General features: G+C 45.4%; 1 protein-coding gene across 1 annotated transcript; it reads left to right on the forward strand.

Annotated features, from left to right (window-relative positions):
- The first annotated feature begins 6,885 nt into the window (after positions 1 to 6,885).
- On the forward strand, positions 6,886 to 11,706 carry LOC125508898 (FRIGIDA-like protein). Its single transcript, XM_048673695.2, has 4 exons — positions 6,886 to 7,114; positions 7,490 to 8,536; positions 9,714 to 9,883; positions 11,074 to 11,706. The coding sequence occupies exons 2-4, from the start codon at positions 7,501 to 7,503 to the stop codon at positions 11,485 to 11,487; spliced, it is 1,620 nt and encodes a 539-aa protein (XP_048529652.2). The 5' UTR covers positions 6,886 to 7,114; positions 7,490 to 7,500; the 3' UTR covers positions 11,488 to 11,706.
- The last annotated feature ends 15,397 nt before the right edge of the window (positions 11,707 to 27,103 follow it).

Below are 27,103 nucleotides of genomic sequence, written 5' to 3' on the forward strand. Positions count from 1 at the left end.
GTGGCCGAAAACCGCACCTCATTTGGACTCTCCTAGCTCTACTTATGCCTATATATACCCCCTCCATTTTCGGATCTCGTCTTTCCCCTCGAAACCCTAGCTATATGAAAAAAAACATCTCCGCGCCGAGCCGGACATATCTCTGCCGCCAATCCCGCGCCGCCAAGTGGCAGGCGGACCACTTCCCCGCCAGCCGCTCCCGCCGGCCCGCACCGGCCCGAGGCGGGCCCGCTCCCGCGCCTCTCCGGGCCAGAGGGAGCCGCCGCCTCACGCGCCCATCTTCCCCGACCCCGGTGGCCGCACCACCGCGGGCCACCATCGCCGGCCGCCACCTCGCCTCGGAGCCCCTCGCCGCGCCGCCCCTCGAGCCGAGCCGGAGCTCGCGCCGCCCGGGCCGGAGCCCGACGGTTGACTTTTCCCTCCAAACCCTAAGTTTTTATGCCTACTTTGACCGCCCGTAACTTTGCATCCGTAGCTCCGATTTGGACATATGATATATCAAAATGTTCTTCTCGACGAGTACATCATTTAATTCCATTGCATTATTTTCATTTGAGCTCATCTTGATGCCCAAAATGCTGTTAGAAGGAGGCTTCGTGAGTTAATTGTCAGATCTGCTAGTTCATCTTAGACTTTTGTCATTTTTGCCATGATTAATATGTGCATGCTATGTCTGTGAGTCCTTCATATGTTTTGTTAAGCATTTTGTCTTCTTTCCAGAGGTGCAACCCATGAATTTTTAGGATGTGTGTGATGACTTGTGCAAGCCTGCAAAGAGAGGCACCCGAGAAATCTGTTTTCAGGGACTTAGTGAATTTCACTAAGTCTGGGATATTTTAGTTCATGATGCCTTATGTTCAGCTTGTTTCCTAATGATCCGTGCCTCTTTTGAGGATGATCAGTAAGGGACTTCTGTTATTCATGTTATGATATACCCATCCATGTCTTTACTTGCTATTTTGGAGCACCATAGCTTGAGTCAATCGAGCTCTACTTTTGCTTCGTGGTGAATCTGGGCAGATCGTCAACTCGTTTGCGATTTTGCCGGCGTTGTTGTAGATGATCCGTGCATGATATGCCATTGTTCTTACCATGTCTAGCTTGTATTTTGTGCCTTCTTAATGGTTGTATGCCTGCCTTTCCATGACTTGCACCGTGGTGAGTGCATCGAGCTCGTTTACATGCCTTCGTGAGTTATAGTTCAGCATGTCTCAGTTTTCACCAAGTCCGAAAACTGATTGCGTTTTAGCTATGTTCGTGTGCCCGTTAATATATTTTGTGAGCCATTTTGGCCCCAGGTCACTTTGGGTCTTTTGTTAAGCTTGTTGAGTAGCTCCATGCCATGTTCTTACTTGTCATGTTCAGGTCATTTATCATGTTGTTTTGCTGCTTCGAAGAGGGCTTCGTGATCTGAAATTTCAGACTAGTGTTAATTTCACTAAGTCTGGAATCTGTTTTGCATTTGCGTTTTTGCCATACTTGTTTGAACATCATAATGGATGAATTGGCCGTGGCTCAGTGCTAGTCTTTTGTTAAGCATCTTGTGTGCATCCCTGCCATGTCTTTTGTTGTCATGTTTGGTGGCTGTAGCATGTTCATTCCGTTGCATTTAGATGCCTACTTGCTGTAAATCGCAGACCGGTGTCATATCTTAAAACGCTTGCCATTTCCAAACCGTAACTCCGATTCCAATGATATTTATATCGTTTTCAAGCGATTTCATCCCCTCTATCCAGTGGCACCCTTGGAATTCCAAGTTGAGGCCAGGTTCATGCATTTTCTGTCATATCTTGCATTTTGCATCCCGCATCGCATCCCGCATAGCATATCATCATTTCATCATATTGCTTGGTCTTGCACGTGGTTGATTGAATCCTTGTTTCCTGTTTGTCTTGTTGGGTAGATCCGGGAGACGAGTTCGCTACCGAGGAGCCCGTTGAGTTTGCTTGTGAGGATCCAGTCAACTCTGACAACTGTGCAGGCAAGATGATCATACCCTCGAAATCACTACTATCTTTGCTATGCTAGTTTGCTCGCTCTTGCTATGCCAATGCTACGATGCCTACCTTTTTCTTGTCAGCCTCCCAATTGCCATGTCAACCTCTAACCCACCTTGTCCTAGCAAACCGTTGATTGGCTATGTTACCGCTTTGCTCAGCCCCTCTTATAGCGTTGCTAGTTGCAGGTGAAGATTGGAGGTCGTTCCTTGTTGGAACATCTTTTATTTACTTGTTGGGATATCATTATATTGCTATGTTATCTTAATGCATCTATATACTTGGTAAAGGGTGGAAGGCTCGGCCTCTTGCCTAGTGTTTTGTTCCACTCTTGCCGCCCTAGTTTCCGCCATATCGGTGTTATGTTCCCGGATTTTGCGTTCCTTACGCGGTTGGGTTATAATGGGAACCCCTCGATACTTCGCCTTGATTAAAGCTTTTCCAGCAATGCCCAACCTTGGTTTTACCATTTGTCACCTAGCCATTTCTTTCCCTTGGGTTCTGCAGACTCAAGGGTCATCTTATTTTACCCCCCCCCCCCCGGGCCAGTGCTCCTCTGAGTGTTGGTCCACCTGTCAGCTACCGGTGGCCACCAGGGGCAACTCTGGGCTGGCCTACCCGTACCTAGGACAATCTGAGTGTGCCCTGAGAAAGAGATATGTGCAGCTCCTATCGGGATTTGTCGGCACATTCGGGCGGTGTTGCTGGTCTTGTTTTAACATGTCGAATTGTCTTGTTGTACCGGGTTACCGAGTCTGATCGGTGTGTCTCGGGTGGAGGTCTATTCCTTCGTTGACCGTGAGAGCTTGTCATGGGCTAAGTTGGGACTCCCCTGCAGGGATTGAACTTTCGAAAGCCGTGCCCGCGGTTATGGGCAGATGGGAATTTGTTAATGTCCGGTTATAGATAACTTAAACCTTAATTAATTAAAATGAATCAACTGAGTGTGTTACCATGATGGCCTCTTCTCGGCGGAGTCCGAAAAGTGGACACGGTGTTGGAGTAATGCTTGCGCAGGTTATTCCTCTAGATTCTCGCTCGCGCCTTGCCTCCTCTTCTCGCTCTCTTTTGCGGATAAGTTAGCCACCACATATGCTAGTCGCTTGCTGCAGCTCCACTTATATTTGCCTTATCCTTCCTATAAGCTTAAATAGTCTTGATCGCGAGGGTGCGAGATTGCTGATTCCCTGTGGCTCACAGATACTATAATTCCAGATGCAGGTCCAGGTGATTTCGCTCCAGGTGACGAGTTCGAGCTCAAGTGGGAGTTCGACGAGAACTCTCAGCGTTATTATGTTCATTTCCCGATGATCAGTAGTGGTGCCTAGTTGGGGTTTGATTCAGGGCCTTGTCGCATGTTGGGTTCTTTTCTATTTTGGCGCTTTAGTCGGGCCATGAGTGTCTGTTTGATGGATGTTATTTATGTACTCTGATGTGACGTGGCGAGTGTAAGCCAACTATGTATCTCCCCCTTTTATCATATATTACATGGGATGTTGTAATGATTGCCTAACTTGCGACATTGCTTTCAATGCGGTTATGTCTCTAAGTCGTGCCTCGACACGTGGGAGCTATAGCCGCATCGAGGGCGTTATAGACGAGCAGTTCGTTCGATCCCCGCTCCCCTGCCTCGCGTTGACCGCGCCTACAGTGCGCCAGGCCGCAGCCCAGCCGTTTTCCCTTCCGGCCTCCCTCTTCGCCAGCTGGGCTTGGCCCATGGGTGAGCCCCAAGCGCCCTCTTGTTTTTTTTCCATTGTTGGGCCAGCTAGTTACGGCCCGATGTGTTTTTTTTCGTTCTATGAATTTATCATTTAACCTGGTCATTGCATATTTACAGGATATGCCATCATATTGAAATGCTCACAAATAAATAACCGTGCATCGGATTAAAATGTTTTATATACGTAAAATGACTAGAATTTCATCTAGTTTCATAATATGCCACTTTCATCCATGTTTGAAATGTTTAAAATGATGTTTGCTTTAATTTGCTTAAATAATATGTTAAAATGCTTTAATTCATAACTTAATAACTGTAGCTCCAAACTTAATAAACTTTATATGTAAATGGTGTAGAAAAATGCCTAGTTTAACATGGTGTACTTGCTTTGCATATTTAAAAACTCTAAAATATGGTTTAGGATAGACCAGTACCAAACCTAAAATATTACACATGAGGTTTTTTCGGACTTGTTGCTTGTTGTTCCTGCCTCATTTAAACTTGCCTAGATGTGTAGTTTACTTATGCTTCACCCCTTGCCATGCTAATCAACGTTTAATATTGTTGGGTACATAAACGAGATCGAACTAAATAACTTGAATGTGGTGTTCCGTCAATATGCAACTCGTGCATATTGAGCTCCACTTAATTTGCAGTATTGTTTGTGCACCTTGCCATGCCATGCCTCATTAAACCGGACATGCATCATGCCATAACTTCATGGACTCGTTCTTCCTCCTTGCGGGATCTCAGGCAAGATGACCATACCCTCGAAATCACTTCTATCTTTGCTTGCTAGTTTCTTGATCTATTGCTATGCCGCGATACCTACCACTTGCATATCACGCCTCCCATATTGCCATGTGAAGCCTCTAACCCACCCTTTCTAGCAAACCGTTGTTTGGCTATGTTACCGCTTTGCTCAGCCCCTCTTATAGCATTGTTAGTTGCAGGTGAAGATGAAGTTTGTCCATGTGTTGGAACATGGATATGTTGGGATATCATTATTATATCTTATTACTTTAATGCATCTATATACTTGGTAAAGGGTGGAAGGCTCGGCCTTATGCCTGGTGTTTTGTTCCACTCTTGCCGCCCTAGTTTCTGTCATACTGGTGTTATGTTCCTTGATTTTGCGTTCCTTACACGGTTGTGTGTTATGGGGACCCCTTGACAGTTCGCTTTGAATAAAACTCCTTCAGCAAGGCCCAACCCTTATTTTACCATTTGCCTCACCACCACCTACTTTTCCCTTGGGAGTCGCGCTCCCCAGGGTCATCTTTATTTTAACCCCCCGGGTCAGTGCTTGTCTAAGTGTTGGTCCGAACCGAGTAGACTGCGGGGCCACCTCGGGAAACTTGAGGTTTGGTTTTACTCGTAGGATGTCTCATCCAGTGTTGCCCTGAGAACGAGATATGTGCAACTCCTATTGGGATGTCGGCGCATCGGGCGGTCTTGCTGGTCTTGTTTTACCATTGTCGAAATGTCTTGTAACCGGGATTCCGAGTCTGATCGGGTCTTCCTAGGAGAAGGAATATCCTTTGTTGACCGTGAGAGCTTGTGATGGGCTAAGTTGGGACATCCCTGCAGGGTTTTGAACTTTCGAAAGCCATGCCCGCGGTTATGGGCAGATGGGAATTTGATTAATGTCCGGTTGTAGAGAACTTGAAACTTAACTTAATTAAAATGCATCAACCGCGTGTGTAGCCATGATGGTCTCTTTCCGGCGGAGTCCGGGAAGTGAACACGGTTTTGGAGTTATGTTTGTGCGTAAGTAGTTTCAGGATCACTTCTTGTTCACTTCTAGCTTTTCGACCGTTGTGTTGCTTCTCTTCTCGCTCTTATTTGCGTATGTTAGCCACCATATATGCTTAGTGCTTGCTGCAGCTCCACCTCACTACCCTTTCCTATCCATAAATTTAAATAGTCTTGATCTCGCGGGTGTGAGATTGTTGAGTCCCCGTGGCTCACAGATACTTCCAAACAGTTGTAGGTGCCGATGATGCCAGTACAGGTGACGCAACCTAGCTCAAGTGGGAGCTCGATGAAGATCGTGTTCGTTGTGTTGTTTTCGTTTCCTGTTGATCAGTAGTGGAGCCCAGTTGGGACGATCGGGGATCTAGCAATTGGGGTTGTCTTCTTTTATTTTGGTTCCGTAGCCGGACCTTGATTGTATTCTGGATGATGTATGTTTAACTTGTATTTGTGTGATGTGGCGATTGTAAGCCAACTCTTTATCCCTTTCCTATTCAATACATGGGATGTGTAAAGATTACCCCTTTTGCGACATAATGCCTACCATGCGGCCATGCCTCTAAGTTGTGCCCTGACACGTGGGAGATATAGCCGCATTGTGGGTATTACACGCGTGGCCACAACTTCATCTCCGGCGGCGACGGCCTCCTTGGCCTGCCACCACGCCAGCTCCGCCTCCCGGCGATGCTTAAGCGCCGGGGAGAAGATACGGTCGAGGCGGCGGAAGTTTGTCCACACCCGAGTGCCGGCGCTGCGAGAACGGGGGCCGCGGTCGCGCGCCCGCTACCTCTGTCGTTCATCCACTAGCGGGCTAAGGGAGGAGCTCCCGGCCTTCGCGTCATTGCGCCGCTTGCGGGGCGGGTCGCCGTGGCCTCCGAACCCCCATCGACCACCACGGCCGGCACTTGCCGACGCCATCTCCGGCAAGTTTCGGTAGTTAAACGCGACGCAAATCGAAGCCGTAGGCCGCGAGATTTCTCGCCGGAGGAGAGGAATCGCGGAGGCGGATGAGGGATCTGCAGAATGTGAACCCTAAATTATTTCGGATCCAGCATATATACCGGAATCACGGGCGGTTTGTGGACCACCCGTAAAAAATTTACGGGTCGAGGCCTTTTTAGTGGACCTGCTCGGACTTTTTTTAAGTCGTCCTGTAAAATGACCGAAAAAAGCACTTCAACAGAATTATACGGGATCTGTTAGGGATCTGTTAGAGATGCTCTTTCTAGTCACCGTAACTAGCCTTGTAGCGCTCAATTCAGGCGAGTCCACACTGCTCCACGTCGCGGAAGAAAAAAGAAGTAAAAAATGGTGCAGCTATACGACGTACTGCTCCCCAGTCCACACTGGTTGCTCGCTCCAGTCACTGCCAGCTAGGCCCCATGCCTTTCCCCGCGCACTGGTAGCTGCCCTCTCCTCCGCCTCCCACCGCCTAGTTCTCCTCGTTTCCATCCCCATCCCCCAAAAAGCAACACTCCACGCGACCTCACCTAGGGTTTGCTCTCCTTTCCTCCCCCGTCCTGCTCTTCCCCAATCCGCCTTCCACCCCCTCGATCTCCTCCCCCAGCCGCCGTAGGCGGAGGCGGGGGCGGGGGCGAGCAGCGACGGCAAGCTCGTCCAACGCCTGCCCGCCTCGGCGAAAGTAAGTGCCCACTTTCTTCTCCCCAGTCTCAGATCTAGACGTCTGGAGCACCATTTTCTACTCGATTGCTTGGTGCTATAGCGGCGGGGGTAGGTGGCCCTTGATTGTTTGGCCCAACGAGGCATCCATGCTCCGCCGGCCGAGGGAAGACGGTTCCCGCTTCCTTGTTCTCTTTTCTTGTATGTAGTAGAGCACTAGAAGCCGAATTGATGCATAGATATGCTTTGCTGTCCTTGCTAACAAAGTTGCGTGTGAGATAATTGATTCAATTCGAGGGAAACATGTGAAATTTAAGCTCTTGTCATTCCGCTGCTTCGATTTGTGTGCTGTTTGGATGAAGTATGTTAACCGATTGTGCTGTTGCCTTCTATGCAGAGTCTGTCACCATGTCTGACATGGAGTCCGTGGCTACCCTTATGGAGTCGACAAGCTTGAAGATAGAGCAGCTTCAGCGAGCATTTGCTGAGCTTGAGAGCCAGAGCGCTGTTACCATGAACTTTAAATGGAAGCAGCTCGAGGACCATTTCCGTGGCCTTGAGCAGTCGCTCAAGAAAAAGTTTGACGAGCTGAAAAAGCAGGAGAAGGAGTTCCAGGAGACAGTCGCAAAATCGGAGAAGATGCTGGAGCAGCAGGAGGCTGTTGTGGTGGCTAAGGAGCTGACTTCTCTGGAAAAGCTGCAAGAGAAAAGAGATGCTGCATTAGCTATGATCTTTGGCAAGTCCAAGCTGTCGCTAAACACTAATTATATCACCCCAATCAATAAGCCACAGAGTAACTATACCGTGGGTACTCTTGATGTGAAGTGGCCCAAGCATTCTCCCCAAGGAAATGCGCAGATGCAAGATGGCAATGCTGCTGTGAAGCCTCGTTCTGAACTTGCCATTCTCTGTGAGGAGATGAATGTTAAAGGGCTTCATAAGTTCATATCAGACAACAGAAAGAACTTGACGTCTATCCGTGAGGAAATCCCGAGTGCACTCAAGGGAGCATCGCAACCATATGTCCTGGTGTTGGATTCCTTGGAGGACTTCTATTCTGGAGATAATCTGGTGTTGGATGGAAAAAAGGATGGAGACCTTCTGGGTGTAAGAAGGACGTGCCTTATGTTGATGGAGTCTCTTGTACAGTTGCAAGCTGATGATATAACTGGCTTGTTGTCTGAGGGGCAAATGTTTGCAACAAATGTGAAAGATCGGGCGAAAAAGATTGCGTTTGAGTGGAAGTCCAAGTTGGACAGTCTTGACATTGATGCTAGCAATGGAAACTGCCTGGAAGCACATGCATTTCTTCAACTGCTTGCTACCTTTGGTATTTTTTCTGAATTTAATGAAGATGAACTTTGCAAACTTCTTCCTTCTGTCAGTCGACGTCGTCAAACACCTGAGCTTTGCCGACTGCTTGGGTTGTCACAGAAGATGCCAGGTCAGTGCAATGATGAACTAATCATGCATCTATCTCCAGTAAACATTGTTTATGATGATGAGTTAATGATAATATTTTGTCATGCCAGTTCAAATGCTAATTGAATGTTGTTTTCACTTGGATAAATCTTAGTTTTCCAGCTTGTGTGTAACATATTTGCTGGTCACTGAGTTCACCGAACATATGTGCAAACTCAAAAGCATAACGGTTTCTTTGTACTACCACCTCCAGAAGTTCTTTCAGATTCCCATAATTGATAGTTCTGCTGTTACAACTTACAGCCAATGCACACCAGCTACATCTTAACCCATTAGGCCTCCTTTGGTTCATAGGATAGGATTATCGTAGGAATAGGGAACTTGTAGGAAATGAGATGACATGTATTTCAAATCCTATGAGTAGGAATAGAGAAGAGATGTCATTTGGTTCACATCATAGGAATTTTTTCATTGAGTCTAGGCTCATGTTTATTTTCCTTTGATATGTGGAGGATAGGAACCAATCCTATGTAGGAATAGGAATCTATTTCTATAAACCAAAGGGCTCTATAGGGAAAATTCCTATAAGAATCCTATCCTATAGAATTCCTACGAAATTCCTCCAAACTGAATAGGAATAGGTATCCATTCCTACAAACCTAAGGGCTTGAATAGGAGGCCTTATCTTTTCGTTGCTTGCACTATTGCTTGTAAAGCATGTCCATTGTTGTCTAGCCAGCGGTTATGTGTTCTACTTATTCTTGAATATTTGGATCTGAAAAAAATTACTCTGTAATTTCTATTCTATTTAGTCTGATGTGTGGTTGTGGTGTATATGTTGTGTAGTACCACACTATCACTGAATCACATGCCTCCCCCCCACCCACCCATCCACCTTCACACACACACACACACTGGATACCTGCTGTTGTTGTATTGTGTTACAGATTATGTACCCTGAAGCATTTCCTTATCATATTTATGTATTTGATTGGTAAATGTATGTTGTGCAAACAGTCACTCTAATCTTGCATCTGTTTGATGGGATCAGCATTTGTTTGTCTTTCCCTCTGAGCCCTTGTCTTAACTGTTCATTTTCTTAGGGTTTTTCTATGTCTCTTATGCTATTTGCCTTTTCTCATTTATGATGTTTTTTTCTTGACAATAATTGATTCACTTATGGTGTTTCTTGAGGACAGGTGTCATTGGAGTTCTGGTGGATAGTGCAAGACCAATTGATGCAATTAACTTGGCCTACGCGTTTGGACTCACTGAACAGTTTGAGCCAGTGCAATTGCTGAAAGCATATCTGAGGGAGGTCAAGAAGGTGTCACATGCCAAGAATGGAAAAATGTCTCCTGGAGCACAGGTGTGCTTCTAGCTATTTCAGCAAAAGCAAATGATGTCTATCATGCATTTTTTTGCTGCAATAATACAATAAACTGTGCCTGCACTTCCACCAAATCACCAATTATTGAAGTGGACATGGGTTGTTTTTTTGTGTTTTCTTCCTTTTGAAGTCTGATTAACAATTCTGCTATCTAACCAAAGTTGCTCACCCATCATGCTATGTTACTCAGGATATTTTTAAATAGCTGTGCTACGCAGATACCGTCAGTTTATTTGTAAGGGAAGGGCTTTGTTTTCATCTTGCTTAATTGTTCTATGATGAGACAAAGCCACTTGCACTTTTGGCTTTATTAGAGATCTACTCCCTCCGTTCCCAAATATTTGTCTTTCTAGACATTTCAAATGGTTACAACATACGAATGTATGTAGACATATTTTAGAGTGTAGATTCACTCATTTTGCTTCGTATGTGGTCATTTGTTGCAATCGCTAGGAAGACAAATATTTGGGAACGGAGGGAGTAATTACTATTACCAGACATCTGTTACTAACTACCTTCTATCTGTTTGCATCCAGTGATTTCAAGTTGTTAGTGGTGTAGTGGTTCAAAATTGTATTATTGTTTACTTATAAGTAGTCCTTAAATAGATCTGTATTGGATTTGATGACGCACAGAGGTGAAAATTGTCCATTCACCTGATGTCAGGAGCTTGAGGTAGGTTGTGGAGAAGTAGAATAATAGAGGGATATCTTAGCTTGCAAGCAATATAAAGTTAGTTGCCTCTTGCTTTTCGCTGTATGACACTGAATAATATACAAACTTTTCGCTGTTAGGCTTCTATGGTTCAGATTGTCAGGGAGCTCCTCGATTGTTTGCATCCTGTGATTTTAAGTTATTAGTGGTGTAGTGGTTCGAAATTCAATTAATACTTTACTTAAAGTAGTCCTTAAATAGATCAGTATTGGATTTGATGATGCACAGAGGTGAATTTATCCATTCACCTGATTTCAGGAGGGATATCTTAAGCAATATAAAGTTAGTTGCCTGTTGCTTTTCGCTGTTTGGCACTGAATATTATATATAAACTTTCTAGAGCGGTTGGGTTGCCCATTGGCCTTTTCATGTCGGTATATGTGTGTAAGCATGTTATCTGCATCTATCTAGTACACTTGACACAATCTGTTGGATAACAGCCATTCCCTTTTCAGAATGAGATGAATGAGCGTGAGCTGTCTGCACTGAAAGCTGTGATCAAGTGCGTCGAGGAGCACAAACTGGAGGAGCAATATCCGGTGGACCCACTTCAGAAAAGGGTGATTCAGCTGGAGAAGGCCAAGGCAGACAAGAGGAGGGCTGTCGAAGCCGCCAAGCCACAGTCCAAGAGGCCGCGTGCCAACGGATCGCTCTATGCACCCCGTGTCACCAGCTTCCCCGAGAAGAGCTTCTACCAGGCAACACCAGAGAGGCACCCATACCCTTACGAAAGGCAGTTTGTGTACGGCGCCGAGGCCCACCACCACCCTACGATGATGAACGCGGCTCCCTACACCATCTCACCCGCCCACACGCCGTACTACAGTAATGGCTACCCGGTGCAGTACCAGGTACCTTATATCCACTAATGGGGGAGAGCTACAATGGCTCTTTCCTAACACTATCCCTAGCTTTTAACCTTCCGCTGTTGTTGTAGTTGTACCAAGTCATCTAGCTAGTTTGCCTAGCTGAAAATAGTTGGACCACTCGCTTGTGTGTGTGCTATGAGTGGCTATTGTGAGAATCTGTTAATTTTATGTCACGACTTATGACATAATTTACTTCTAATGTCTAGTTGTTTTAATCCACGTATCTTCTTCGTACGCTGATATATGCTTTGTCTATACGGCGATGAGTCTGCTTCTCGGTCGTGGTTGCAACCAATGTGGAGCTCATCTTTACTGTTCTTTCGTCATTGCGGTGCTTCATCCATGGAGATCAGGAACTGCAGGTAACCGAACCTTTCGTCATTGCGGTGCTTCATCCATGGAGCTCAGGAACTGCAGGTAACCGAACATAAGACGTCGTGATATGTGATCAGTTTTGGAGAGGCAGGTAACTAAGCATAGCGGTGGGCTTGCTGTCAATGAATTGCTATGTTTACACGGTACCAGCTGAAAGCCCAGCCTACGACTATAGTTGCTACAAACGCCACATAAGGGAAGTGATTTCTATTTAAATTTCGAGCCCTTCTGCTTACTCGCTCCGTTGAGGGACATTACAAATAGTCTTCCAAGACGAGGATACGGCAGTGCTCTTGGTGACGGTGTCCCCGATCAGGGACTTGCGCGAAGCCATAGTCACAACGATAGTCAGCAAAGAACACTCGTGTGATTTATGCGGTTTTGATTTCTTTTTTTTGAAACCTATGCGGGCTTAAACCATTGCTCACAGGCAAATAGGGGACTGCCATAGCCGCGATTTTAGGCCTGCTAGATTCAACCGACTGATTTCTTATTCTTGGAAAATGAGTCGGATCGCTCGTGCGCCAGTCTCGTGGTTTCAGATCGAGCCCATTCCCTTTCTCTCTTCTCACGCACTTCCCTGTCGAGATGCGGCGTGGCCGCCGCCAGCTGGTGCGACCAGAACCCCCCCCCCCCCCCCCCCCCCCGCCTGGCCTTCCTCTTCTCTGTTGAATCGACCGTCGCCGCCGCTGCGGAGACGCTGCATCGCAATGCAGCATCCATGACTGAGATTGGGAGGAAGATTGGCGATGGTGTTGCAACGGAGCATCCATGGCGATGCTAGCCGGCGATGGTGCTGCAACACATCCATGGCGCTGCTCGCCGGCGACGGTGCTGCAGCGCAGCATCCATGGCGATGCTCACTAGCGCCGGTGCTTCAATGGAGCATTGCTAGAACATCGGTGTTGCGATGAAGAATCATCGGAGCCGGTGCTTCAATGGAGCATCATCGGGTGCCGCCGGTGTTGCGATGAAACATCGTTGAGCCGCCGCTTTATCAGTGGAGCATCGCCGGACCGTGGGGGTGCTTCTGTGGAGCATCGCTGTGGCCGGGAATTGATACTCTGGTGACGGGCGCTGCTGCTCCGACGAGTGAGAAGGAAGATGAGCACTGCCAGCCAGAGGAGGAAGAAGTAGCACGCTGAGAGCAATGGCGGAGCTTGCAGCAAACAACTGGGCGGGCCACAGTGCAAAAGAATGCTATTAACTGACTTTTCTGGGTCTATGGGCTGACTGTATTAGAGGCAAAATGCCACAAAGCTGGGCGGGCCATGGACCATGTAGCCTTGCAGTAGCTCCGCCACTGGCTGCGAGCAGGCGATCGAACGGCCACGCGCAGTACATCGGACTTTTCTAAAATCAACCGGCCGATTTGTAGTAGCGCCAAATTTTTAGGCCGTTTTAGGCCAGGAGGATGCGGTCTGTTCGCCACTCGCATGATTGTAAGGCGTTGTGTATGAGCTCGGATCATGGGATGACACGGTCGATAGTGGAGCACATGGCACAACATGTTTGTTTTCCAATAGAACAGAGAGAAGAAGAAACATGAGAAAAGCTGCAAGTTGTTGGCAGCGCAAAATATTACTCCACACTCTCTCTCTTGCTCGTTCATAGTTTAGGGATAACAATTGGCATCAGAGCCTCATTTCGGTGGCAAGTTGAGCGGCATCAATGGAATGTCGCATCCGGCTCCAACATACCACCGCTACAGGAGCGACGCTCGCCGAGCCATGGGCGCAGCATGCCATGGCGTGGTGATGACGACGGGGTCTTGATGCAGCAGGTCATGCGCGAGCCGGCGGCATGACACCAACCTCACCTTCGTGATGCTCACCCGCTCAAACTACTTTGCCCGAGTGCCGGTGATGATGGTGAACATGCATGTTGCAATTTTATGGGACGTCATCGAGGATGACGCCGTGCCTCACAAGGACGACCCGCAAGTCGTGGCGGTGCTAATACGCTTCACTCTGTCAAAGATGCACAACATGCTCGCTCAAAGGACGAGCGCCAAGGACGCGTGGGCTGCAATCTAGACTCATCACCTCGCCAGTGACCACATGCGTGTGGCGAACGCGCAATGTCTTCGGGCAGAGTTTGAGATGTTCTCCTTCAAGGATGATGAGTGCATCAACAACTTCGTGTTGCCTGAGTCGTGCGCTTCCTCACTAACGAGTGAAAGTGCAACTATCCCTGAGTGGTTTTGATAATTTCTAACAACATATAGCTCACTGAGCTAATGCTATTCCAAGATGAATATTTCAGCAAAGCTCAATGGTTGGCATGGCATGGATTAGAAAGTGGACCCTTCAAAATACTAAGGATAAAAGATTGGCTCAAGCCCAAAGCACAAGACTCTACATTTTCTATTTTAATGATCCAAGATCACATTGAGTCTATAGGAAAAGCCAATACTATTAAGAAGGGATGAGGTGTTGCTTAATGAGGTGCTTGCTCAAAATGCTTAGTGATATGCTCCAAAACCCTCCACTACTTTCTCATATCCACATATGTCCCACACCAAATATCCAACTCAGCCCCATCGATTCTTTCTATCCGGCGTCACCAAGTTCAGTTGACATAGCCACTGCCAGAAACCCTAGTCTTTTCGGTCTCACCGATAGGGATCTCGGTCTCACTGAGATGGGATTGTAATCTTTCGGTTTCCCTTAGTAACACTTCGGTCCAACCGAGATGAGCCATCGGTCTCACCGAGATTGCAATGTAAACTCTCTGTTTCCCTTTCGTAACACTTCGGTCCAGCCGAGATGAGCGAATCGGTCCCGCCGAGTTTGCCTGACCAACTCTCTGTTAGTCCATTACCAAAATCGGTCTCACGGAGTTTGTGTAATCAGTCTTACCGAGATTACGTTATGCCCTAACCCTAACGAAATCGGTCCCACCAAGTTGACATGTCGGTCCCACCGAGAATCCTAACGTTCACATTTTGATCTAAATCGGTCTGATCGAGTTTCATGATTCGGTCCCACCGAGTTTGGTGATTTGTGTGTAACGGCTAGATTTTGTGTGGAGGCTATAAATACTCCTCCACCCACTCTTCATTCGTGGAGAGATCCATCAGAACATGCCTACACTTCCAATACACATTTTCTGAGAGAGAACCACCTACACTTGTGTTGAGGTCAAGATATTCCATTCCAACCACATAAATCTTGATCTCTAGCCTTCCCCAAGTTGATTTCCACTCAAATCTTCTTTCTACCAAATCCAATCCTATGAGAGAGAGAGTTGAGTGTTGGGAAGACTATCATTTGAAGCACAAGAGCAAGGAGTTCATCATCAACACACCATTTGTTACTTCTTGGAGAGTGGTGTCTCCTTGATTGGCTAGGTGTCACTTGGGAGCCTCCGACAAGATTGTGGAGTTGAACCAAGGAGTTTGTAAGGGCAAGGAGATCGTCTGCTTCATGAAGATCTACCCTAGTGAGGCAAGTTCTTCGTGGGCGACGACCATGGTGGGATAAACAAGGTTGCTTCTTCGTGGACCCTTCATGGGTGGAGCTCTCCGTGGACTCACACAACCGTTACCCTTCGTGGGTTGAAGTCTCCATCAACATGAATGTACGATAGCACCACCTGTCGGAACCACGCCAAAAATCTCCGTGTCAACATTACGTTTTCTCCCTCAAACTCCTCTCTTTACCTTCATATGCAATTGTTTTACATTCCGCTGCTATACTCTTAGAATTGCATGTGTAGGTTGATTACTTGTTTGTGCTAAGTTGCTAAAATCTGCCAAGAACTAAAATAGGGAAAAGGCTAAATTTTTATTTGGTCAAGTAGTATAATCACCCCCCTCTAGACATACTTTCGATCCTACAAGTGGTATCAGAGCTTTGGTCTCCATTTACTTTGATTTCCATAGCTTTTGGTGGTCATAGCCTTGGTTTCACAACCTAGGAGAGTATGGCGTCTAGCGAGGGAAATTACCACCGTAGAGGTCCTTACTTTGATGGTACAAATTTTGCTAGTTGGAAGCATAAGATGAAAATGCATATTCTTGGACATAACCCCACCGTTTGGGCTATTGTGTGTGTTGGCTTGCAAGGTGAATTCTTTGATGGGAGAGAACCAAACCGTGAAGCTACCGCGGAAGAGTTGAAGATGCTACAATACAATGCTCAAGCTTGTGATATTCTCTTCAACGGATTGTGCTCCAAAGAATTCAACAAAATCATCCGTCTTAAGAATGCAAAGGAAATTTGGGATACTTTGATTGACATGCATGAAGGTACCGACTCCGTCAAGGAATCCAAATTGGATGTGCTTCAAAGTCAACTTGACAAGTTCAAAATGAAGGATAGTGAAGGTGTCGCTGAAATGTATTCTAGGCTTGCTCTCATCACAAATGAGATTGCCGGCTTAGGAAGTGAAGAGATGACCGATAAATTCATCATCAAGAAGATCCTAAGAGCCTTGGATGGAAAATATGATACCGTGTGCACATTGATCCAAATGATGCCCAATACAAAGATCTCAAGCCAACGGAAGTCATTGGAAGAATTGTTGCTCATGAAATGTCACTCAAGGATAAGGAAGAGCTTCACAACAAGTCAAGTGGTGCTTACAAAGCCTCATGTGATGCTCCCACATCATCAAGCGAGAAACAAACCTTCAATAAAGAATTGCGCCTAATGGTAAATAACTTCAACAAGTTCTATAAGAGTAGAAGCAAAGAAAGAAATTCCAAGTCAAGGTCCTACAATGACAAAAGATCTTCTAGTCGTGAGCGTAATTGCTACAATTGTGAAAGACCCGGACACTACTCCAATGAGTGTACGGCTCCCTACAAAAGAAGAGAAGATTCCCCCAAAAGAAGTAGAAGAGAAGAATCACCACCAAGAGAAAGGAGGAGTAGAGATGATCGTTATGAACGAAGACCCTCTCGGAGAAGCAATGATTCGGAAAGGAAAGAAAAGTCATCAAGGAACTACACAAAAATAAGACATCAAGCTCATGTTGGTGAATGGGTATCCGGCTCTGACTCCGACAATCACTCCGAAAGAAGTTATTACTCCTACTCCGAATATACTCAAGATGAAGGTGTTGCCGGTCTAGCACTTGTGTCAACCAACTCCTACGACATATTTGACTCACCAAATGAAGGAATTGGAAGGTGCTTCATGGCCAAAGGTCCAAAGTTAACACACCCCGAGTATGTTGATTTCAATAGTGATGAAGATGATTTGCTAGGTGATGATGATTTACTTATTGACAACTCTAGTGATGAATACTATGATGAAACATCAATTAATCATGCTAATCAAGATAAAACGAATGATGATGATAAGAAGGAGATTGGGCGTCCAACTAAAGAACTAAACACTCTTAAGTTAGCTCATGAAACTACCTTGGAAAATCATCGAGAACTTTTAAAGACTCATGATAAGCTACGCTTTGAAAAGCTCAACCTTGAGCAAGAGCATGAGTTTTTAAAGGCAATCAATGATGATCTTCGCAAGAAAAGTTCTTACATTTCCAAGCGTTTACTCTTGTCTACTTACATGCCACAAGTTAAATCTAGCAATAAGAGCAAGAAATATTCTTCATCTAGTAGTAACAACAATCATGCTAAATCTAATATTGTTGCTTCTAGTAGTTCTCTTGATTCCACTAATGATTCTCTTAGCCAAGTTACACTTGAGCAAGAAAATAGCTTATTAAAGGGAATTATAGAGAAAGGTGTTTACAAGAGCCTTGACGGGAGTAAGCAATTTGAGGAAATTGTACGCAAGCAAGGAAGACACCGGAAGAATCAAGGTGTTGGTTTTGAACGAAAGTTCAATGCCAATGGAGTTGAGTGGGAAGAAGATCAATACCCCAAGACGAAGTTTGTTCCTCAACAAGAGAAGTATGATCCTACTTCTTTCAAAGGGACACAAGCTCAAGATGATCTTCCACCACAAGACCACAAGCAAAAAGGCAAGGACAAGCTTCAAGAGGAGATTGATGCATTTGAAGAAGTACCCAAGGCCTTGGTCAAGTGGGTTCCCAAGACCACATCAAGTTCTACTTTATCAAGTACAACTACAACTCCAAGGGTTCCCATCAAGATGGTGTGGATCCAGAAGAAGAAGAACTAGAGAGCTCTTGAGGGTGACTCCGCCAACTTACTTCACTCTTATAGTTTTGGCGAGGACAAGTGCAAACAACTTCCATATCTTGCACTAGTTCAAGGAGTCACAAACCCTCTTGTTGGTAAGACAAGGGACAAGGTAACCTAATGCTTTCATGGACATAATCTTGTGTATGCATCACTCTATGTCTATGGATATCCTTGTTTGTTCCTTGTGGGACTAACCCGTGTAGGTATTGAAAGTGCAACTCACTCCAAAGGATTGATCCAAATGATCTACATCAACATTGAGCATCTACATATTCAAAACCTACATGAAGTCATCATCGACAAAACCCAAGGTTAGTTCATCCCTCTTAGGGGGGATATCACATCTAGGGGGAGCTTTGCTCTAACCAATTGAGCTAAAGCGACTCTAATGGTGTGAACACAACAATGCTTTATGTATGTAGCGACCCGACCTCAAACGGTCAAGTCTCTATGCTTCAGTGTCATCCCTGGATCGGTAATGCTGACACACACAGTACTCAAAGGAGTTATAACAGAGTAGCAATCACACACTTATTACATCGAATGTCTCAAAAGAGAACTTATTACAATTCATATGGATTAAGGCCATCTAATACGATAACAGCGGAAGGCTTGGAAGATAAAGTGAGTCCATCAACTCCAACAGCATAGCTGAGCTGCACGACAACGATCTAACGAACCTTACTCCTCGTCTGAAAAGTCTGCAACATAATACGTTGCAGCCCGAAAATGGGTCAACACATGGAATATGCTGGCAATATAACACAGTAGAGCAAGAATAGAATAATGCTATCACTACGTGCATATTTGGCTGGTGGAAAGCTCTATGGTTATAGTTTTGCAAAAAGCCAATTTTTCCCTACAACAAAGGAATATATTTTATTTAACTATCATGGTAGTTGAAACATCATTGAGAAGGTTCCTCCAACTCAATCCGAATTAAAAGTAATTATTAACCCAACAATATTAATTTAGAGTGATGAGATACATATGATAATCCAAGTACTAGATACTCAAGATTGTCCATAACCGGGGATATGACTAACCATGATTAGTCTATACACTCTGCAGAGGTTTGCGCACTTTTCCCCACAAGACTCGATCTCCTCCGTTGGATTTCTCGCACTACATGATGTTTGAGAAACGGATGACCGAGACACAGTTTTTTAGAAGCATTAACTCTCTACTCCGGATAGACTATACCACCTACAACCCACTACCTGCTAGTCTACCTCTTCAAGAGCTTCACGCAACTTACTCAACTATGCTAGAGACCATAATAGCTTGTGGCTGCACACGGAAGTTTCTAGCATGAAATATCTCAGTTCCCTTTGAGCCTGTGTGGCGGACCTTAGAATGATCACACGGGTACTCCGGGATATCCTAGGACAATACTGGATTCTCTAGGTGCCCAACAAACAATCCACCCAGATGTGTATTCAAGTTGCCACCTTAAGTTGAACCATTAATTAATAACCTCACATCTGTCATGGATTCACTCGCCCAAACCACGTCTACGAGCATAGCATAGCAATATAAGCTATACGTAGAAGTAACTCCCAAGGGTTTGGTAATAACAGGGCAATAGGTTCTACCTCATCAACTACTTCCCAACCCACATGTTAATCACATCCTAATCATGCAATTTTTGAGGATTGGAACTAATGCATAAAAACTGGGTGATAAAGGGTATGATCAAAGTGTTACTTGCGTTGCTGATGATCCGCAAAACCTAGAGACTCGTAGTAGCACGCCTTGCACTCCGGGTGTTCTGTCGCAAACAAACAATAGCATACATAAGAAATCAAGCAAAGAAGCACGGGTAAATCTCAAATAAGAAGATCTAACCAGAAAGTTCAACTTAAGAACTCCAGTTTGCAAAAAGAATCAAATCAAACGGAGCAACGAAACTCAAACTGCGAGAGAAACAAGATCCGTTTACTGATCTGGACTAAAGTCAAATTTTATAGTACCAAAATCTTATTCAAGTTGATTAAACAGAAAGAGGGTTTCGAGACGAAGATCTAGGCGCTTGAATCGCCTGATTCCGATAAACGAGCGAAAAGATAAACTAAAACAAAAATCAGATCAGAAATCACGATCGGAAATAATCGCGGAAAATCCGAGAAAAAGAAAAAATGACGAACAGGCTAACGAATGAACTTTCGCTGTCTGCGGCTAACAAGTGAACACCGTTCATTAAAACGAACGTACGAACGAACTCCGCTAAATAAACTAAATCAAGAAAACTGGCGAACCGATCTAAAAAACGAACCTAGGGTTTTATAAAAAAACCGGTTTTAAAAATAAAACCGAACAGCGGCAACGGCGGCTTATACCTTCGGCGAGGTCCGGCGAGGCGGGGCGGCTCCGGCGAGGTCCGGCTGCGGCGGCGGGTGGCGCGGGGCGGCGACGGCAGGCGGCGGCGCGGTGCTAGGCGGCGGGGCGGCGACGGCAGCGGCGGCGGCGGCGCGGTGCTAGGCGGCGGGGCGAGGGTGGTTCGGGTGGTGGTGTGGGGTGCGGGGGCGGGGTATATAAGGAGGGGGGCTAGCTTGGGGAGGGCCCAAGGCGGCGCGGGGAGGAGTCCCGACCGGACTCGGCTTGCGGCGGCGGCGGTCTCCGCGCCGGGGACGAGGCGGACGGCTCGGGCGGTTAGCTGGGCCGGCTGGCTGGCTGGGCTTTGGCCCAGTCGGCGAAGAGATTTTTTTAAAAATAATTTCGCCGAAACTTAAATAAATCCTAGAAAATAAAATAAAAATCTAAAAATGCCAAAACAAATTTTCACCGTCTAAATAAAATATTTAGAACAAGACGAACATTTTCTTGGCTCTAAAATGCAATTTTGAAAAACGTGCAATTTTTCTAATGCAAATAAAATAACAATAAAATCCGAATAAAATCAAATATTTGATTTAAATATTTTTCCTCCAATATTTCATTTATTTTGGAGAAGTCATATTATCTCCTCTCATATATTTTAATATGAAATATTTTCGGAGAAAAAAAATTAAAACCAAAAATCCTCGTTTCAATATTTGATAGAATTCAAATATGAAAACAGAGAAATCCCCAACTCTCTCCGAGGGACCTTGAGTTGCTTAGAATTTCGAGGATCGCGAAACGAAATGCAGCAAAATATGATATGTAGGAATGAGCTATGTATAACATTCCAAATTGAAAATTTGGGATGTTACAAACCTACCCGCCTTAAGATGAATCTCGCCCTCGAGATTCGGGTTGGCTAGAAAATAGGTGTGGGTGGTCTTTGCGAAGATCATCCTCTCGTTCCCAGGTGGCTTCATCCACGGTATGGTGGCTCCACTGAACTTTGCAAAACTTGATAACCTTGCTGCGGGTGACTTGGCTGGCAAATTCAAGAATCCTGACTGGCTTCTCATCATAGGTCAGATCACTGTCCAACTGAATCGCCTCCAGGGGCACCGTATCTCTTAGCAGTATATCGGCCATCTCAGCGTGACACTTCTTCAGCTGTGAAACATGAAACACATCATGAACTCCTGACAGTCCTTCAGGTAACTCCAACTTGTAGGCAACTTCTCCCATACGTTCCAAAATTCGGTACGGTCCTACATATCTCGGGGCTAATTTTCCCTTAACTCCAAAATGTTTCACTCCTTGCAGAGGTGACAATCGTAGATATGCTCTATCTCCAATTTCATAGGTTATTTCCTTGCGTTTCGAATCTGCATAACTCTTCTGCCTGGACTGAGCTACCTTGAGTCTATCTCTAACTAATTTAACCTTCTCTTCAAACTCCTTGATCAAATCTGGTCCGAACAGCAAACAGTCTCCAACTTAATCCCATAACAACGGTGTTCTGCACCTTCGTCCATACAGTGCTTCGAACGGTGCCATCTTCAAACTGGCTTGATAGCTATTGTTGTATGAGAACTCCGCCTAGGGCAAGTTGTCATCCCAACTAGATCCATAATCTAGCGCACATGCTCTCAACATGTCCTCCAGAATCTGGTTGACTCTCTCGGTCTGTCCATCTGTCTGCAGGTGGAATGCTGTACTGAACTCCAATCTCGTTCCCAAAGTCTGGTGTAGTCGATGCCAAAACTTTGAGGTAAACCATGTTCCTCTATCTGATACTATGGTCCTCGGAACTCCATGCATATATACGATCTTGGTCATGTATATCTTGGCCAACTTCGCACTGGTATAGGTGGTTTTCACCGGGATAAAGTGAGCCACTTTGGTCAAGCGATCTACTACTACCCATATAGAATCATATCCTGATTTGGTCCTGGGCAATATGGTGATGAAATCCATGCCAAGTTTATCCCATTTCCATTCAGGTATAGGCATAGGATGTAACAATCCTGCTGGCTTTTGATGCTCAGCCTTCACTCTCTGACATACATCACATACGACTACATACTCGGCAATATCCTTCTTCATACCAGTCCACCAGAAACGTTCCTTCAAATCCAAATACATCTTGGTGTTTCCGGGGTGTATCGAGTATGGTGAGTCATGAGCCTCCCGAAGTATTAACTTCCTGATCTCTGTGTTATTGGGCACATAAACACGGTCCTCAAACCATAAGGTGTCGTGCTCATCTTCACGAAAACCTTTGGCCTTTCCTTTGCCCACTCTCTCTTTTATCTCAACAATCTCTTTGTCATCCTTCTGAGCTTCCCAAATCTTTCCTAACAATGTAGACTGAACCTCCATTGTTGCAACAAAACCTCTAGGAACAATCTCCAATCGAAGTTCTCTGAGATCCTCTGCTAACTCCTTTGGCAATCCCGTGCTTACTAGGGTATTAGCATAACTCTTCCAACTCAAAGTGTCTGCTACGACATTGGCCTTGCCTGGATGATAGTGAAGCTTCATGTCATAATCCTTTATAAGCTCCAACCATCTCCTTTGCCTAAGGTTCAACTCCTTCTGTGTGAAAATGTACTTCAAACTCTTATGATCCGTGTACACATCACAATGGTTTCCAATAAGGTAATGTCTCCAAGTCTTCAACGCATGCACTATGACAGCCAACTCCAAATCATGCATGGCATAATTTAACTCATGCGATTTCAGTTGTCGTGAGGCATACGAAACAACTCTTCCGTCCTGCATAAGCACACTTCCAAGTCCTAGGTGAGAGGCATCGCAATACACTTGAAACTCCTTGCGTATATCCGGCAGAATCAACATTGGGGCTGTAGTCAAACGTTTCTTTAACTCCTGAAAACTTGACTCACATTCTTCCGTCCATTTAAATTTGGTATCCTTCTTCAATAACTCCGTCATTGGCTTTGCAATTTTGGAAAAATTCTCGATGAATCTCCGATAGTATCCCGCGAGTCTAAGAAAACTACGGATCTCGCTAACTGAAGTGGGTTCCAACCATTCAGTGACTGACTGAACCTTGATGGGATCTACTGCTACACCTTCTCCTGATATAACATGTCCAAGGAATCCGACTTCCTTCAACCAAAACTCACATTTGCTGAACTTGGCATACAACTATTGTTCCCTGAGTTTTTTGAGAACTAAACGTAAATGCTCCTTGTGCTCCTCCTCATTCTTCGAGTATACCATTATATCATCAATGAACACCACAACAAACTTATCCAAATATTCCATGAACACCTTGTTCATAATGCTCATGAAATAGGCAGGGGCGTTAGTCAGTCCAAATGACATGACCGTATATTCATACAACCCGTACCGTGTGGTGAATGCGGTCTTTGGTATATCCTTCTCTCGAATCTTTAGCTGGTGATATCCTGATCGCAGATCGATCTTTGAAAACACCTTAGCTCCTTGCAGCTGGTTAAACAAATCATTGATCATCGGCAGTGGGTATTTGTTCTTGATCATCACCTCATTCAACGCACGATAGTCAACAACCATTCTTAGAGTCTTATCCTTCTTCTCAACCAAAATCACTGGGCTCCCCATGGTGATGAACTCTGTCGAATGTAACCTTTCTCCAATAACTCCTTGATCTGCTTCTTAATCTCCTCCAGATCATTTGTGGGCATCTGGTAGGGTCTCTTTGATATTGGCCCTGTGCTTGGCAATAGCTCTATCAAAAACTCGATGTCTCGATCTGGTGGCATGCCTGGTAACTCCTCTGGAAAAACATCTGGGTAATCTTGTACTACAGGCACTTCCTCCTGAACAACTCCCGTGAGGGTATTTACTTGGCTCCTCCTAGGCGCATGCCTAGATACATACTTAATCCTTTTTCCCTCGGGGGTGGTGAGATAAATTGACTTACTAGCACAGTCAATGCTTCCTCCATACTTTGACATCTAGTCCATGCCTAATATCACATCCAATCCTTGTGACTCCAAAATTATTAGGTCCAACGGGAAAACATGGCTACCAATGGTTAAGGGTATCTGGTCGCACCATCGACTAGCCATATACTCTGCTCCAGGTGAACTCACTAACATAGGGGTCCTAAGGGTTTGGGTTTTAGTTTAAACTTATCCACGAATCCCCTTGATATGTATGAATGCGATGCACCAGTATCAAAAAGAACAAGGGCGATAAAAGACTTAACCAAAAACTTACCAATAACCGTGTTTGTCTGCTCTTCAACCTCCTCCACGTTAACGTGGTTCACTTGCCCTTTGTTGAATGGATTGGGCTTCTTCCCAGCGCTCCCATTACCGTTTCCATTCTTCGCTTCAGGGCACTGCGTGGCATAGTGTCCAGTCTTCCCGCACTTGAAGCAAGTAATGTGGCTTAGGTCTCTCTTGGCGGGTGTGGCTGGATTGAGGCGCTTCTGCTTGTTGCTTGCTCCATTCCCATTCCCATTCCTTGGGCCAGTATGATTATGGGTACTTCCTCCATTGTGGGTGTGGCCTCCATGATTATGAACAAGTCCTCCCGAGTTCGGGGTTAGATGAGGCTTCTGCTGAGCTCCTGAGTTATACCTTCCTTGTCCATACTTCCTCTTACGACTCTCAATCTGCTGCTGCTTCCCTTCAATCATAAGAGCCTCATCTACCAACTCCTGGTAGTTGTTGAATGTTTCCACCAGCAACTGCATGCTCATCTCATCGTTCATCCCTTCCATAAACTTCTCCTGCTTTGCGGCATCTGTGGCCACATCTTTAGGGGCATAGCGAGATAACTTGCTAAATTCATCCATGCACTGAGCCACAGTACGGTTCCCCTGGCGTAAGTTGCGGAACTCACGCTTCTTCATACCCATAGCTCTAGTTGAGACATGGGCGGTGCGGAATGCTTGCTGAAACTGATCCCATGTAACAGTGGCTATAGGATAGGTGACTATGTAATTCTCCCACCATGAGGCTGCTGATCCATCCAACTGATGTGCGGCAAAACGCACCTTCTCAGCATCGGTACATCCTGCAGTGGTTAACTCCCTTCCAATCCTGCGGAGACAATCATCTGCCACTATGGGCTCGGTGCTACTGGGAAACACCGGCGGCTGCAACCTCAGAAAACAGGCTAGGTTATGAACTGGTGGTGGTGGCGGTGGGTTGTTGTTGTTGTTGCCTTGGTTCTGTACTAACAACTGCATCGGGGTATTCTGCTGCTGGATCAACTGAGTGAGCTCCGGTGGGAAGGTAAATCTGGGGTCACGTCTCGGAGGCATCTGATGGGTTTAGAGGGGAGAGATTAGAATAGAATGAGGTCTAATGAGAGAAACACTACCCATATGCACATGAGACAAACACAATCATTTCACTCAATCAATCAAGCAAGGGCATACAATCGATCTAACTATCGTTACAAAAATGCTCGGACTATACTATAAACAAGGTGGAATACTACTACTGATGTGGTGGTCTACTAAAAATATTGATTGGTCGAAGACTCCATGATGTCTGATCCAACTTTGTCTTCATAGTCATCATCGCTATCGTCGGGGTCCGAGTCGGTGTCATCGATGATGATGTAGTCCTCAGAACGAATCTCCTTGGGTTCTTCGTCTTCTCCTCCTAGCGCGAGCTCTCCCATGAAGACTCCTAGCTTCCTTTCCAAATCATCATTCTTCTCCACTAATACGATTATTTCCTCCTCATAATCTTCGCGAGTAGCCTTGAGTTCTTCCTCCAGTTCCGTGATCCTTGTCTTCGCCTTCTTCAGATCTATCATGTCTGCGCACATCTGGTTCTCCTGGCAACGAATGTGTTGGTTTAACTCCTGGATGAAAGCTGCGATTGATCTATCATTCTTAGTGCTGATCATATCCCATTGATCATCTCGGCGCCCACAAATCTGATAGATAGTATCCTTAAGCTCCTTATGGTAAACTTCTCCAATGTGTCCCATGGTGATGTGAGCTGCCATACTCTTTCCTAGACTCCAGGTTGGTGCATCAAAGGAAAACTCTATGAGCTTAGTGACTGGTGTGAATGTCCTTCCTGGAACTTGAACTTGAATCATCCATCGTTTCTCTTCTGGTAAAGTGGCATTGTAAGTCCCGGTGAAGCTTGGTATTCCAATGTTCAGGTACCTAGTGACTTCCTTCAAGTGTCGTCCAAAAGGTGCTTCTTCATCCCGTTGTGCAAACTTGTTCCTTGCGTCCGCCATCCTAAAGAGTAGAAAATGGAGAGGATTTAGAAATGAGGAGAGAATAGGGATCTAGGGCTTTAGCTTAGTGGTCGTGTCCTACACTCAGCGTGTGCTCTGATACCATCTTGTAGCGACCCGACCTCAACCCGTCAAGTCTCTGTGCTTTAGTGTCATCCCTGGATCGGTAATGCCGACACACAGTACTTGAAGGATTTATAACAGAGTAGCAATCACACACTTATTACATCGAATGTCTCAAAAGAGAACTTATTACAATTCATATGGCTTAAGGCCATCTAATACGATAACATCGGAAGGCTTGCAAGATAAAGTGAGTCCATCAACTCCAACGGCATAGCTGAGCTGCACGGCAACGACCTAACGAACCTTACTCCTTGTTTGAAAAGTCTGCAAGATAATACGTTGTAGCCCGAAAATGGGCCAACACATGGAATATGCTGGCAATATAACACATTAGAGTAAGAACAGAATAATGCTATCACTACATGCATATTTGACTGGTGGAAAGCTCTATGGTTATAGTTTTGTGAAAAGCCAATTTTTCCCTACAACAAAGGAATAGAT

The sequence above is a fragment of the Triticum urartu genome, chromosome 5A (assembly GCF_056163025.1).
Source record: "Triticum urartu cultivar PI428250 chromosome 5A, HENAU_Tu73, whole genome shotgun sequence".
Lineage (NCBI taxonomy): Eukaryota > Viridiplantae > Streptophyta > Magnoliopsida > Poales > Poaceae > Triticum > Triticum urartu.